The sequence below is a fragment of the Equus caballus genome, chromosome X (assembly GCF_041296265.1).
Source record: "Equus caballus isolate H_3958 breed thoroughbred chromosome X, TB-T2T, whole genome shotgun sequence".
NCBI classification, from domain to species: domain Eukaryota; kingdom Metazoa; phylum Chordata; class Mammalia; order Perissodactyla; family Equidae; genus Equus; species Equus caballus.
This window is the reverse complement of record NC_091715.1, coordinates 100,509,331-100,525,017: the sequence shown is the minus strand read 5'-3', so window position 1 is coordinate 100,525,017 and position 15,687 is coordinate 100,509,331. Positions and strand designations below refer to the sequence as shown.

At 35.8% G+C, this 15,687-nt stretch overlaps 1 protein-coding gene across 17 annotated transcripts in view; it reads left to right on the top strand.

The window, feature by feature from the left end:
• The window catches only part of ZMAT1 (zinc finger matrin-type 1), a 200,532-nt gene that overhangs the window by 165,080 nt on the left and 19,765 nt on the right, over positions 1-15,687 (top strand). For 11 of the 17 annotated variants that reach the window (XM_070257001.1, XM_070257000.1, XM_023633621.2 and 8 more), the window contains 3 exons: positions 9,652-9,758; positions 13,771-13,872; positions 13,950-14,124. In XM_070257001.1, the coding sequence (XP_070113102.1) occupies positions 9,654-9,758; positions 13,771-13,872; positions 13,950-14,124 (382 nt within the window). In that variant the 5' untranslated portion in view covers positions 9,652-9,653. The remainder of the gene's footprint in view (positions 1-9,651; positions 9,759-13,770; positions 13,873-13,949; positions 14,125-15,687) is intronic. The other 6 variants (XM_023633620.2, XM_070256999.1, XM_070256998.1 and 3 more) reach the window with 1 other exon arrangement.

The window sequence follows — 15,687 nt, the reverse complement described above, 5'->3', positions numbered from 1 at the left end:
CAAGCCATGCTGTGGTGGGGTCCCACATACGAAATAGAGGATGATTGGCACAGATGTGAGCTCAGCAACAGTCTTCCTCACCAAAAAAAAGAAAAAGAAGAAGAAGATCAAAGTTTCTGGATTAGTAAACAAGCGTACTTTATTGAATGCCTAGGTGCATTAAACATTTTTTAAATTTAATTTAGTATTCACCACATCCTGGGAGAGACATTGTATTTCTGTACTTTTTATATGGAAAAAACTGACTCAGAGTCATTAAATAATTTGCTCAAGGTTATATAGTTATGGGTAGAGATAGGATTTGAATCTGCTTGACCAACTCAGTAGCTTATTTTTTCCTCCTGCTACCCAGTGCTGTACTACTTATTTTTTACTACTACCCAATGCTGTAGGTCATAGTTTTTTCCCTCATTCCAAATTATTATGAAAGTTTTATTTTCTCAAGTTATGTCAACATTCCTTGTAGGAAGGAAATAGATTAAACACTTTCATTAATAGAAAATTGGTTAATTCATTTTCTCACCAAAAGCTAAAGACACTCACAAATATAATCACATTGTAGTAGCATCGAATATATGAACTCTCTTATTAGATCCCATTTATAATTTGTCACAAAAGCCCTCTTTGATTTAAAATAACCTTCCTACGTGTTATTCAAGAGAGAATCACTTATGTCATAGTAGCAAAACAAAAGTTTATTACTTGGTCGTGCAGTTTCCTCTGAGTGTGAGGTTGACTTTGCAGGGCAACTGCCCTCATACCATGGTTCAGGGAGAAGAAGGTGCTTTTGTCTTTTTTGCTTTCAATATTTTATTTTACTTTTTATTGTGGTAAAATATACATAACATAAAATTTGCCATTCTAAGCATTTTTAAGTGTACAATTCAGTGGCATTACATATATTCATGGTGTTATGCAACTTTCACCAGTTTTCATCTGCAGAACTTTTTTGTTGTCCCAAACTGAAATTCTGCAACTGTAGGTCATAGTTTTGTTATATGACAATGGTTCTCCACTCTAAAGTAAACTTTTCTGTCTAATTTCTGGAAAATAACATATTTAAAAGTTATTCTTAATTTATTAATAGTTGACAACCTGAGGAAGTACAGTTTATTATTACCACAGAGCACAACATTGCAAAGAAACTTTACCCTCTTATATTCTGAGTGTAAATGAGACCATTCTTTAAGCATTTGTTTTATTTTATCTTTTCCATATACTATCAGTTTGAGCCATCACTCCGTTATCAGACTTATTTTCTCTTCCCATTTTGAACCTAGTTTGTGTGTGTGTGTGAGAGAGAGAGAGAGAGTGAGAGGAAGATTCACCCTGAGCTAACATCCATTGCCAATCCTCCTCTTTTTTTTTTTTTTTTTTGCTTGAGGAAGATTAGTCCTCAGCTAACATCTGTGCTAATCTTCCTCTACATTGTATGTGGCATGGCTCCACAGCATGCTGATGAGTAGAGTAGGTCCACACCCAAGATCCGAACCTGTGAACCCTGGGCCACCGAAGCAGAGCACAAGGAGCTTTAACCCCTCGGCCATGGGGCCAGCCCCCTGAACCTAGTTTTTGACAGTACTTTCTTATTCTCCATTGCTTTTGTTTTATGTTAAAACGTGAAGGAACAGTATCAGCATCAGAAATTCCTGCATGTTTCAAAGACAGTATATCCCAGTCCATATTTGAGAGCACACCATTGTATCACTAAGATCTCCATACCAAGCTGCACTAAACTGAGCTTTGAGTTTGAGTATAAAATTTTGCTCCCCATCCATATCTTTTTTCCAAGTTTGTGATAGCATACAAAATTCAAATATATCAAGGAATGAAAAACAGTTGACAAGTGCTCTGCTAGGAATATTAAAACAACATGCCTAAGATTAACTGGGAGTTATTTACCGTCTCATGTTCAAAGAAGTTTATTTGCTGCAGATGAGATAAGAAATCACACTTCACAGCATTCGGTATTTTGTCATTTGATATTCTAATGTGTAATCTAGTTATATTTTTTAACCCTAGCTCTCCTAACTTTTAACTAAATTAGATTGAAAGATGCAGGGCCATCTGCCATGAATTTGGTATATTCATTGTCAGGGAAGAAAACTTAGCCACTTATACTTAAATTATGACCAAGATAATACCCTAATTTGCTTTTAAAAATTCTTTTTGATGCTAGCTATAATAACTAAAACATTATACTTGGTAATAGAAATACTGTGTGTGTTTTTTACAGAGAAATATTTGGGAGAACTTGCTTTAGGGTTAGGACATAGACAAGGAAATGCAGATAATGGAACAATAGGGAAAGAAATATTGGGATCTTTTGAATTTTTAGGCCCTTAAAACCTGTACGACCTGTATAGCTGCTTAAAACTACAAATCATCTTTTGTGTTTTCTGATAGACATTATTTGGGAGCAGCTAAGATATTTGGGTCCTTATGTAAGTACCCTACCAAACTTTTGCTTCTATGTGTATTCCTATCTAAAATACAATCTTTTCCCATTGATGACCATCAACCCATATATAGTCGAGTACAAAAGAAACTTCAGAAATGGAAATCTGAAAAGTTGTGATATGTTCTTAGTCATACAGTTAGTTAATAGCAGGGTAAAGACTATAATGCAGTCTCTCTCATTCTACTGCTTATAACTCTTACTGTTTTTGTAATTAAGAATCAGTATAAACCCATATTAAACAACCAACCAATAGAAATACATCAGTTTCATATTCTAACCAGTTAAGGAAGAGAAAAGACATGGAGAAAGTATAAAGAAGAAAAGGAAAGAGAGGAATATACAAATGTCCAAGTTTATTTAGCTATACCTTGGTCCCAATTCCTACTAGAACCAGTTCCTAAGCCTCAGTTCTTTGCAAGAACACTTTAGTTCCTAGCATGTAGTGAGTGCTCAGTAAACAGTAGTTCCTGTCCTATCCATCTTCCTCACAGCCAATGTCGTTTGCTCACCTGACCCCTAATTTAACATGTGCTCCCTGAGATTGGCCTGTCCTCTGGGCCTTCCCCCTAAGACAGGCTGAAAAACACCTGTACTATCGCCAGTTTCCTCTCCTACTTTCAGAATTGACTATAAGCCATTTATTTCTGAGAGTCCAAAAATCACATCTCAAATAGTGGGGATGGGGTAGAATGAGGTCTAAAATAACATTTGTTTAGCATCTCTTGTGACGTGGACGTATGTTTCTTACATATGCCAAACCTAGAGATGAAATTTCTCATTCAAGACTTTGGCCTTTTTAAGAACCAGCTCTCAGGGAAATCTTGGGCAGACTTAGATTTGAATTCTAGCTCTGACGCTCATGAGCTGTGTGACTTTGGGCAAATTGCTTGACCTCTCCAAGCCTCAGGTATCACCTTTAGAAAGCAGAGATCATCACATTCACATTAAATTTAGGGCAAATGCAGCTAGAGGAGAATTTGGTCGTCTGGAGTGACCGCTGAGAAACAATACCCATTGTATGTGATTGTTCTCAGTAAAAAGCCACCTTTCACAAGCCTCCTGTTAACAGATTCAAGATCTAAAAAGATTTTGAAAGGTCAGAATGATTGGTAGGATCTAACAAGGTAAAATTTAAATGGGGCAAATATATGTATATATTGGGTCCGTTTTGGGATCCAGAAGTTTCTGTCTATATAGCTATATCCTGAAGGGACTGAGTTTAAACAGCTCCAGGTAAAAAAGAAGCTTACATTTTAGTCAAAAGTCAGCATAGCATGAGTCAACAGTATGATGCGACCACCAAAAATGGTGAAGCTATCTTACGCTATATTAATAGAAGAGAGATATTCAGAATCAGGAGGTGGATATACATAACACTACTGAACTGTACACTTAAAAATGGTTAAGATGGCGCATTTTCTTAGGAGTTTTTTTACTATAATTTTAAAAAGTGAGGTGATCTCATTCTATTTGTTTGTTGTTATTGTGACCCCATTAGGGTGATTGTGTTTATGTCACACTTTCTGAATGGCAGCAATTTAGGTAAACTAGTGAGAGGACTAGAAATCATGCTGCATGATGGAAGTGAGATCAATTTGCAAAAAGGCTAAAGAGAGAGGGAAGGAATAAAGATGTAAATGGTTCTCTTAAAATATTTAGGGATACCCATTTTAGAAGAGGGATTATAGAACCGGGACCAGTAGAAGCCCTAAAACAGTGATTCTCAAAGTGTGGTCCCTGGATCAGCAGCATCAGCATCAGCAGGGAGCTTTTAAAAAATCTATGTTCTTGGAACCCCATCCCAGAACTACTGAATCAGAAATTCTGGGGGTGGGGCCCAGTAATGTCTTTTAACAAGCTCTCTAGGAGATCTGATATATACTGAAGTTTGAGACCCCTACTTAAGGAAAAAGTTTCAGTTCAACAAAAACACATGAAAATTTGGCAACTAGAAAGACAGCAGTGATTCTTAACCTTCACTGTGCAACAGAACCACCTGGGAAGCTTTACAAAACAAAACAACCAACAAACTATGAGTGAGAACCAATCCCAGAGATTCTGGTTAATTGCTCTGAGGCGGAGCCTGAGCATTGGTATGTTTTAAAAACAACCTAGGTGAGGGGCTGGCCCCGTGGCCGAGTGGTTAAGTTCGCGCGCTCCGCTGCAGGCGGCCCAGTGTTTCGCTAGTTCGAATCCTGGGCGCGGACATGGCACTGCTCATCAGACCACGCTGAGGCAGCGTCCCACATGCCACAACTAGAAGGATCCACAACGAAGAATATACAACTATGTACTGGGGGGCTTTGGGGAGAAAAAGGAAAAAATAAAATCTTAAAAAAAAAAAAAAAACAACCTAGGTGATTTTAATGTGCAGCCAGGGTTGAGAACTACATTGGTGGAAGGTTGAACTAGGATAGCTAGGTTGGCTGTTTAAGAGATTACTTGGGGACTCTATTCAAAAACACAGATTCTTGGGCCTCAACCCTGGTGATTTAAATAGATTCGAGGTAGTGCCAAGAAATATTTTCTTTTTTTTTCTTTTCTTCCTTCCTTTCTGTTTTTACAAAAACCTCTTCAGGTTTGACTAAAGAACGGTTAGCTTGATAATGATACTTATGTATACTATGTCTAGATGACAAGACCTTTTTATTGGTCAGTTAGTTACCAAATAGATATTGGACAGCCATTATATGTAAGGATCTGAGCTTGGCTTGTAGGGCAGTGATTCCCAACATGGTTGATCATCAGAATCACTTGTGGGTGGATTGGACCACCTACAGAGATTTTTATTTTAATTCAGCATGTATGATTTTGAAAAGCTGTGTATGTGAATATGATGTGAAACCCTGATTAAGAATGATTTTTACAGGAAGAATTGTTCCTGAAATTTAGAATGTAGATTTTATCATCTTTGAATTGATTAGGAAAGTGTGCTATTTAAAGAAAATTAGGGTAAATCCTTTTAAGTACATTTTAATGTGCATCATCACTCCGATATCTTCTTTTTTAACCTCATATTTTTGTGTATTTTAATTTTTGATTCACTAAAGTTAGAACATCAACACATTCAGTATATTACACCCACAGAGAGAATTTGCCATTGACAAGTAATTGTAGGTGAATTTATTGGATGTAAGGTCAAGGCTCCACTTCTTGCATCAGGAACAACATTGCTTAAGCTTAAACGTAATATCTCTAAAGGTTTATCATATTCATAGCCAGTTCTAAGCTCAGGCTCTAATACCCTGTAGTTTTGATAGATATGCCTCTATATTCATTCCTTCCTTTCTGTGCCTATTGCCTCTCTTCTGGTTTAGGCCTCATGACCTCTTGCCTGTGACTGATGCCTAACTCATATCCCCATTTTTAAGTCACTTCTTTTCCTTTATTGAATGCAATTAAATCCAAATTCCCTAATGAAGCCAATTATGATTTGGCCTCATTCCAAGCTTTCAATTATTTCCCTTCATACTCTTGCCTCCCCCCAAGTACCTTTATTCCACTCTTTTTATCTGAATTTTGCACATCTTTTTTTTTAAGATTTTATTTTTCCTTTTTCTCCCCAAAGCCCCCTGGTACATAGTTGTATATTTTAGTTGTGGGTCCTTCCAGTTGTGGCATGTGGGACGCCATGCCAACGTGGCCTGACGAGCAGGGTCATGTCCATGCCTAGGATCCGAACCGGCGAAACCCGGGGCCACCGCAGTGGAGTGCGCGAACTTAACCACTCGGCCATGGGGCCGGCCCCTTACACATCTTTTAAAGCTTAGTTCAAAACCTGTTTTCCTCTCGAAAACTTTTCCCAGACTCCTCAGCAGGAACACACTATACCTTATATCTTATAATACTTAGGCTATTTTGATCTTGAGCTGATAGTTCTTTCTATACATAACTTCCTTACTAAATTGTAAATTCTTCGAGATTAGGAATTATTCCCTTGCTTTGTCATTTCTAACATATGAGACAGTTATGTTAGTATAATGGAAAAAGTCAAGATAATACAAAGTTCGTGCCCCACCAAATAACTCATGTGACAAGTTATTTTGATTTCAATGAATCCCAATTTCCTAACCTTCAAAATGTGGGAAAAGCCACTAACCGTGCAGAATTATTTTAAGGACTAAAGGGGTAAGCTCTAATCTTGTTTGACACATTGAAGGCCTTCAATAAAATGCTCATTGTTTTTTCTTATCTCTTTCCAAAATGTCTACCATACTACTTTGAGACTAACCTCGATGAGTATTAATAAAGCTAAATGATGTCCAAAGGCATTGAGGGCCTGAACTGGGGTAGTATTATGGGAAATGAAAAGGAAGAGATGGATATGAAATAACATTATAAACTAGAATTGACATGAAACAGCGATTTTCTGGGGGGAAGAATGGCTGAGATTTTGAGCCTGAAATATTATGCCATTTAATAAAGAAAAACAGACCAAGAACTTGTTTTAGGAAATGAGTCGAAGGTAGTAAGTCTAGGCAGTACTGTTCTAAATGAAAAGTTATAGGGGCACCAGTAGCTTCATGGGCTTGGTGGAAATTATCTGGGACACCAGTAATGAAAGGCTGGGTTAAAATACTCGGCATTGATATTTCCCAACTTGAGTGTCAGTTTCAAACTTTGACTGTTAGAAGTGGGGGAATCTGGAATTAAAAGTTGATCTAGGAGAGAAATAAGTGTTAAATATTAGGAATTCTTGAATTTCTAAATTAGTAGTTTCCTTTTTTCTTCTTAAAGGAAATTTTCCCTCGGTAATAAGTTATATTGCCACCAAATTATAATATTTACTTATTATTGAAGATTTTAATAGGAAGTTCAAGATCTTACCGCTAAGCTCAGATTGCCTATACCCATCTTCCTCAACTTAATATGGAGTTATGTCCTGATAAGCCCATCATAAATTGAAAATAACACAAGTGGAAAATGCATTTTTTTCTTTAGATTTTTAAAATTTTCTTTTTCCTTTTTCTCCCCAAAGCCCCCCGGTACGTAGTTGTATATTCTTCGTTGTGGGTCCCTCTAGTTGTGGCATGTGGGACGTTGCCTCAGCATGGTTTGATGAGCAGTGCCATGTCGGTGCCCAGGATTCGAACCAGTGAAACACTGGGCTGCCTGCAGCGGAGTGCGTGAACTTAACCACTTGGCCACGGGGCCAGCCCTGGAAAATGCATTAATACACCTAACCTACTGAACATCATAGCTTAGCCTAGGCTACCTTAAATGTGCTCAGAACACTTACATTAGCCTACAGGTGGGCAAAGTCATCTAACACAAAGCCTATTTTGTAATAAAGTTTTGAATATCTCATGCAATTTTTGAATACTGAAAGTGAAGAACAGAATGGTTGTATGGGTACATAGTGATTGTTATGTGTGTTGTTTGCTTACCCTTGTGATCACGTGGCTGACTGGGAGCTGCTGCTGCTCAGCATCACAAGAGTCTGGTACCACATACTGCTAGCCCAGGAAAAGATCAAAATTCAAAATTCTGAGTACGATTTCTGCTGAATGGGTATTGCTTTCGCACCATGGTAAAGTTGCAAAATTGTAAATCAAACCATGGTAAGTCGAGGACCATCTGTAGTAGTAAATTCTCAAACAAGGGAAGTCCTGAAATACATTTTAGTTAAACTCTTTGCCTTGCTGATTTTAAAGTCAAAGTTAGATAAATCGTATATTTGAAAACAAAGTAAAAATAATTCTGAGGGGGTACTATATATTATAGGGATAATTTTTAACTGTTCATCAAGTCATTTCTGACATGGTCCTAGTTACAGTTATTCTTATCTTGAACATGCAGTTTTTTAAGTAAGCCTTCTTAGTCCATACAGTGGTACTGAAAATTAAGCTTAGGTGAAGATATGCAACATAACTCTTAAAATAAATAGCTGTAAAGATTGTAAAAAGGAAAATCCTACACAGTTTTTACAATATTAAAACAAGACAGTTGTACAGAGAACAGTGATAAATTTTCTCCCTTTGTTCCTTTCCTAGCCCCACTTCCCAAAATTAAGCACTTTTAAATTTAATTTACATATTTCCCTATTTTTATATGTGGTGTATATTTAATTTTTATTAGTGTTGGGAATTGGATGTATTATATTTATTCTACAACTTTTAATTCATTTAATATATCATTGGCGTTTCTCCATGAAAGTATGTGTGGTATCAGCTTATCCATTTAAATAGCCAAATTTCAAGCAAAAATTTTTTTTTTGGAGGAAGATTAGCCCTGAGCTAGCTACTGCCAATCCTCCTCTTTTTGCTAAGGAAGACTGGCCCCAAGCTAACATCCATGCCCATCTTCCTCTCCTTTATATGTGGGACGCCTACCACAGCATGGCTTGCCAAGCGGTGCCATGTCTGCACCCGGGATCCCAACCCCAAATCCCGGGCCCCCGAAGCAGAATGTGCAAACTTAACCACTGCACCACTGGGCCGGCCCCACAAGCAAAATTTTGATGTTTTGTAATTTATACCCAAAGACAAACTAGTAACTTTGGCAGAATACATTGCAGCTAAGAACTTTAGATAGAAGTGTGAACCTCAAGTGTAAAAGCAGAAAGCTTTGGCATGTGTTATTTTTTACAGTTAGAAACACTATAGCATAATTTCTAGATGTTAGTATATGAACATTACTTCACAGCTTTTAGGGGGCTTGTGTGAGACTTGTTTGGCTAGATGGGTATGCTAGTGTTTGTATAGCAACGGAGGATGTTTGCCCACCATGGGCAAAGTTCGTTTATGGTTCCATATGATGTTTAGATAACATTGAAGCCGTGGCTCCGGATAAGTTTCAGTCTTAAAACAATGCCTTTCTTAGGACTATCTACTGTAAAACACAAAATTCCAGGGCTAGGTCTTTTAATCCTACCTTTCACTTTTGGTGCCCCAAATCATTTCCTGAAGCTCATGAAGTTACTGGTACCCCCATAACTTTTCATTTGGAGTGCTAACAGTATTGCCTAGACTTATCATACTAAGTAAATAACTCTTGCCATATCAGACATTAGACATAATATGCCCATGTTAGATTGCATACTTGGTAAGCAAAAAACTATTACTGTAGCCTGACAAGCACTCAGATTTGACATGGTATATGAAATAATATATGGTTGAAGAATGAAAATGATACTTCTAAATATTCATTAATGTGATATATAGTCTCACTTCCCTTTATTTTATTCATAGATATGACTTGGAATGAACAGGAAAAGGCTGAACGTTTTACAGATAACTTTTGTAATGCATGTGGAGTGGTGCTGCAGTTTGAATCACAAAGGATTTCACATTATAAGGTAGGTTAAAAATAATGGGAATAGAGTGTAAAGGTTTTAAATGTAGCAGGTAGACTTCATATGTTATCTTTTTTGATTTTTGCAAGAATCCTAAGGGGTGAGTAAGCACATGTGTGTGGTGATAGATTGTAATTAGTCTTTGGGTGGTGAACATGATGCAGTCTACACAGAAATATAATGATATACACCTGAAATTTATATAATGTTATAAACCAATGTTACTGCAATAAAAAATAAAAATAAAGAATCCTGTGAAGTAGGTGGTATTATTTTCCTTTGGTGGATGAGGAGACTGGCTAAGAAAGGGACAGTAAATTACTAGCTTAAGTTTGGGGAATTCAGGTTTAAAATTAGTCTTTTTGACTCCAAAGCTTGTTTTCTTTTCGTCACATCATTCTGCCTCTCTGTATCCATCAAACCACTATATCCTTCATGTCCTTGTGGTAAATTTAAGGGAGGTGTTATAAAGCTTGAGTAGGAAACTACTAATGTGAATAAGGGATAATATAGAACTCCAGAGTCTTCCTTTACAGTAAGTGAAGGCTGTAAAAACAAAGTGAACCAGTCTTGCACTTGACTTAGCCACATGTTTTTAGGCACAGAACCATAGAATTCTAGAGCTAGAAGAGGGAATGTTTAAGGTTCTTACTCCTTTGGTTTATTGATTAAAAAACAGACCCAGAGGGATAGTGATTCTCCATAGCAGTCATTGGCATGACTAAGCTTAAAAATGATTTCTTCTGATTCCGTGTTCAATATTCTTTCCTTTCATTTGATGTTGCCTCCCATTTCTACATCATATGATGAGCTATTGGATTTCTTTCATATCTGATATCTGGGTTACCAAAAGTACTAGATACATTTACTTAAAGGAAATATAATACCAGCTCTACATTTTTAAACACTTCGCCTCATTTTTCCCATTGCTAATCTTACTGGCAACTATATTTCAGTCCTTGTGTTGATTGGGATTCAATTACTATAATTACAGATAGGGAGTTCATGTTGGCTATGGATTGAGAGGACCTAGGTCCAAGTCTTAACTCCGCCATTGTTGTGTAACCCTGGACAAGTCACTTTACCTTTCTGAGCATGTTTCTTGAACCTGAAAAATGGGAGTGGTAAAATCTCTCTTACTGTATTTGTGGGAATTAAGTGAAATCACATATGTGAGAGTGCCTAGCACATCTTCAGACCCCATAGCTCGCAGATTTAGAGTTAGCAAAGGGAGACGCACTCAAGGGGCTCTCTAATAACTGAGGTTGAAACTGTTTGAATTTAAATTTGAAAAATAGCTTTTTTATGGGCTTATGAAGTACTATTCAGTGTAGAAAATATACAAAAATACGAGAAAACAAAAATCGATCATATTTCTGTCACTCATAGGTAACTGTCATTTAACTTCTCTTTTGCTTATATGGTTGCAGTATGCTTTCTGAGTGTGCAGGCGCACACACACATTTTTACAAGAGAGAATTGTATATGTTGTTTTGTACTTGTTTTTTCGTATAAGAGCATATTCTGGACACTTTTTCCTTTCATTACATCTTTTTCTTTTTCTGTAATGTTTTTATTGTCTATAAAGCATTATATTATGTAATGTTGTAGCATATTTTTCAATTTAAATTTCAGTCCAATCTGAGGGTTTGGTGGTTAAGCTTGTTAAATCATCAAATCAAAACTATACATGACTTTCCATTTATTTGAAAGTGTTTCTGTATAAATATTCTACTTGAAAAGGTGATTTTTTTTCTTTAGCATACAGCTTGGTTAATACTATCAGACTATCTCAGTGTAGCATTTATTTTACATGTAAAATAGGACAGTACAGCTGAAATTTTGAATTTTAATGAGGTTACACTTATTAATATTTCCTTTGTATTTATACTTACATGCTTAAGAAACCATTCTCTGCACTTTCGTCATATAGATATTTCTCTCTGTTTTCTTCTAATACTTTTAAAAGTTTCATTTCTTATGTTAAAGTGTTTACTTTGTTTGACAGCCCATCCTTGCCCCACTGATTTGTAGTGGCGCCTCTATCATATACTAATTTATATATATATATATATATATATATATATATATATATATATATATATGTATACCCGTATATGCTTGTTTTGAGGCTATTATTCTGTTTTATTGTATTGCTCAGTTTGCCTGTCACTATAGTAATTTCATCTCATTACTATAGCTTTAAAATAAGTCATGATATCTGGTAGGGAAAATTTATATGACAAAAAAGCATAATAAAGTTAAAAGACAAACTACAGATTGAGTGGTATTTATAACCTATATAATTAACAAAGGATTAGTATCTAGAATGTATAAAGAACTATATATCAATTAGAACAAGAAACAACCCAATAGAAAAATGGGCAATTGATATGAATAGGCTCTAGAAGAGATATTCAACCTCACTAGTAATTATACAGGAAATGCAAGTTAAAGTGATGATGAGCTATCTTATCAAAACCATCATGCCGGCAAAAATTAAAATTTAATAGCATTTAACACTTCAACAGAATGTAGGAAGGTAGAAACACTCACATATGCTGCATTTGAAGTTGTGAACTGCTTCAACATCTTTGGAGAGAAATTTTATAATACCTATTAAAATTGAAAATCCTCATACCTTATAAGCTAAGAGTTCTACTTCTAGGTATCTACTTTAAAGAAACTCTTGAACATGTATTTTAGGAGATATATTTACATATTTTCAGTGCAGAAATGCTTGTAATAGCAAAATGAGCACAAGCATAACTGCCTTCACTAGGGGACTTGATGGGTAGCATATAGAGTGGAATATTAGGCAGCATGTAACGTGAATGAACTAGAGCCTATCAATATTGGCAAATCTTAGTAATATAATACTGAGTTATAAAGAGAAAGTTGAAAAAGATGAATAGAATGATTACATTTTCATAAAAAATTTTAAATGACACTAGTATATAATACTATTTATGGGTACATGCATATGTAGTAAAAGAATAAAAACATGAAATGATATAGACCAACTTTAAGATAGTGGTTACCTATGGGAAGAGAGCAAGGAGGAAGGGATTGTGGGGTGAAGAGATAGGACTATATATGTAAAATATTACCTCTTTTAAAAAGGATATCTGAAAGAAATATAGCAAAATGTTAACGTCTATTAATCCTGGATGGTAGCTATGGGCTTCGGCTATATTATTTCCTGTGCTTTTGTATTTGATGGATATATTTCAGAATTTAAAATTCTGTATAGAGAGAGTGATTGCCTCATAGTTGCTCAGGAATGTTAGTTTCCCTTGTACTTATACCAACATTTTGGTTATTCTTGTGTTTTGTTATATATTTGTTCAGAGATTTTTTCTAATATATTTAACCTAGAAGGGTTCATTTCCTCAGATAAAAGAATTTGAGAAGTAAGCAGTGCAGGGCTGATATGACAGCTCCATGTCATCATCAGGGACTAGGCATTTTCTGTCTTTCTGCTTTGATGACCTAGCTTCTATCCTCAAGATCCCGCATAGTCCCAAGATGACTGTCGGAACTGTGACCTTTACATCTTAATTCCAGAAACAGGAGGGAAAGTTAGAAGAAGGGCTCATCTCCCAGGCTGTTAAGGAGGCTTTCCAGAAATTCCACCCAACACTTTAGATTACATCCTGTTGGGCAGAATCTAGTCACATGGTTACATCTTGCTAAAAGGGAGGCTGGGAAATGCAGTCTTTTACCTGGGTATATTGCCCAAGATGTGTAACTAAGGAAGAAGAAATTTGATATTGGGCAGAAACTAGGAGTTTCTCTTGAAAACAAGAACCTAAAAGTTATTGGCCTCTAAATTATAGCATTATTTTCATTTTAACTGAGATTTAGAGATTTGAAAGGATGTGAAGCTCTTTCATAAACCTGATGTACACTAAATCTATTACAATTCACAAGTGCTGTCCTCAAATTCAAAGAGGTGTAAATTTGGGGTCCCTCTGTTATTGAATAAACAAAGTTATATTGTATCTTTTTTCAGAGTGAAAAACATGCTCAAAATGTTAGGTTTTATTTTCAAATGCATGGGGAACAAAATGAAGTGCTTGGTAAGAAAATGAAGATGGATGTTAGGAATTTTCAGGTAAGTGGCCTATGTTGATGTTGTAATTCTAAACTTTGAGTTATTTAATGTTTCTAACAAGATTGTGCTTATTTCAGGTGCATAGGAATGAAGTAGTGGACAGAAACAAATTTTGTGATCTCTGCAACATGATTTTTAGCTCCCGAGTTGTTGCTCAGTCTCACTATTTGGGGAAAGTCCATGCTAAAAAACTGAAGCAATTAATGGAGGAACATGATCAGGTATCTCCATCAGGATTTCAGCCGAGGATGGGTAAGATTACATTCACCTCTTTAGCTTCAGTACAGGGTCTTTCTATCATTTTTTTCTGACTCTGCCATCCATTTTTTATCGGAGAAACTTTCACTCCAGGGCAATAACTTGATTCTTCTTCTGCCCCCTTAGTCTCTTTCTGTATTCTTGTCGTTTAATATGGAGATTATAATTGCCAGCTGAATTTTAAGAAATAGTATGACCTCTCCTTTTTGGTTTATTAAATCCAAATAAAAGCAAGTGATTTGCTATGCTGCTGTAAAGAAATAACAATGAGCAGCCTGAGCACTCCAGTTTCTAATCAAATCATAAAATCTTAGCCTAGTCTTACTTCTTCCCCTTAGCATCTATCTCAAACTTTTTAGTACTTACCAAAACATTATCTCATATGTGTGTTCAGACCAATGTCTTCACCATAATATAGTTATGGTACAGCATTTACTAAGTATAACTGTAAGCAAGAACATAAGTTATGAAATCTCCTTCTACCCTGATAGCTCATTCCTTTCTCCCTATGAATATAAAGAAAAAGTACCACCAGCATCATCAATCAGTAGTTATTGAATAGTTATTTTTTTTGTGCTAGATTCCAAAGATACAGAGAACTATAAAACGTTGCCTCTTTCTTCCTTCCAGTGATGTTGGGCCACCAGCAAAAGAGAAATCTGACCCAAAGATCTCACTTCTGGCCTGAGGTGGCAGAGTACACCCTGGAAAACCCAACTTGTATTTTGAAACATTTGTGTGCTAGAACAAAAAATAAGATGATTACTCCTCTAGAATAAATAATTTACCACATTTTCACTAGCTTCAGTCCTTTAGGAATAAGGCATGCCTGGCATGGAAAATTTACCAATGTTAATTTCCAACTCATGGTGTAGACCTCATCCAGCATTAAAATGTATTGTTTTCTTAATAAATGAAACCATAATTATTTTTAAATTTATTCTAGTCTCTCTAATTTTTGTATATTTGTTTTTCTGCCTGCCAGTCTAAAGAAAGAATCATTGTGCCCTATAAGAGAAAACATCTTAAAAAGCCTTATCTTCCAGTCCCTAAAATTCATCAATTTGGGCTCAGAATGGAGACTAAATGAAAGAGCTCTGAAATAACTGTAATTGTGGAAACTTATAATTTTATAGCCTGAAACAACCGCATAAATTTTATTTTGAAACAAACACCACAAATCTGGACTAAATAGATAACTTACTGTGCTACTCAAGAAAGACACCAACTTAGAAATTGGCACCATCTGTTTTACCCTCACTGATTTCAAGAACCATACTAGGACGGCTCTCACGCTTTCATTGATTTTTAAAATGAGTATAATTAGGTAATGCCTGATGCTGAACTTTCTTGCCTGTATCTTTGTTGGGGAAACTTGGTGACAGACTTATATTCAAATTTCCATTCTCTCAGAAGGAATTTGTTTTTAACCTGAGTACCTTTATCCAACAGCTCTGTGTGGAAAAAGTCCAAAGATAGTGGGTTTTTAAAGAATTCTAAGTTTCTTTAATACTTTATAATGAATACAACTCTAATAGCTGAACACATGTTGATCAC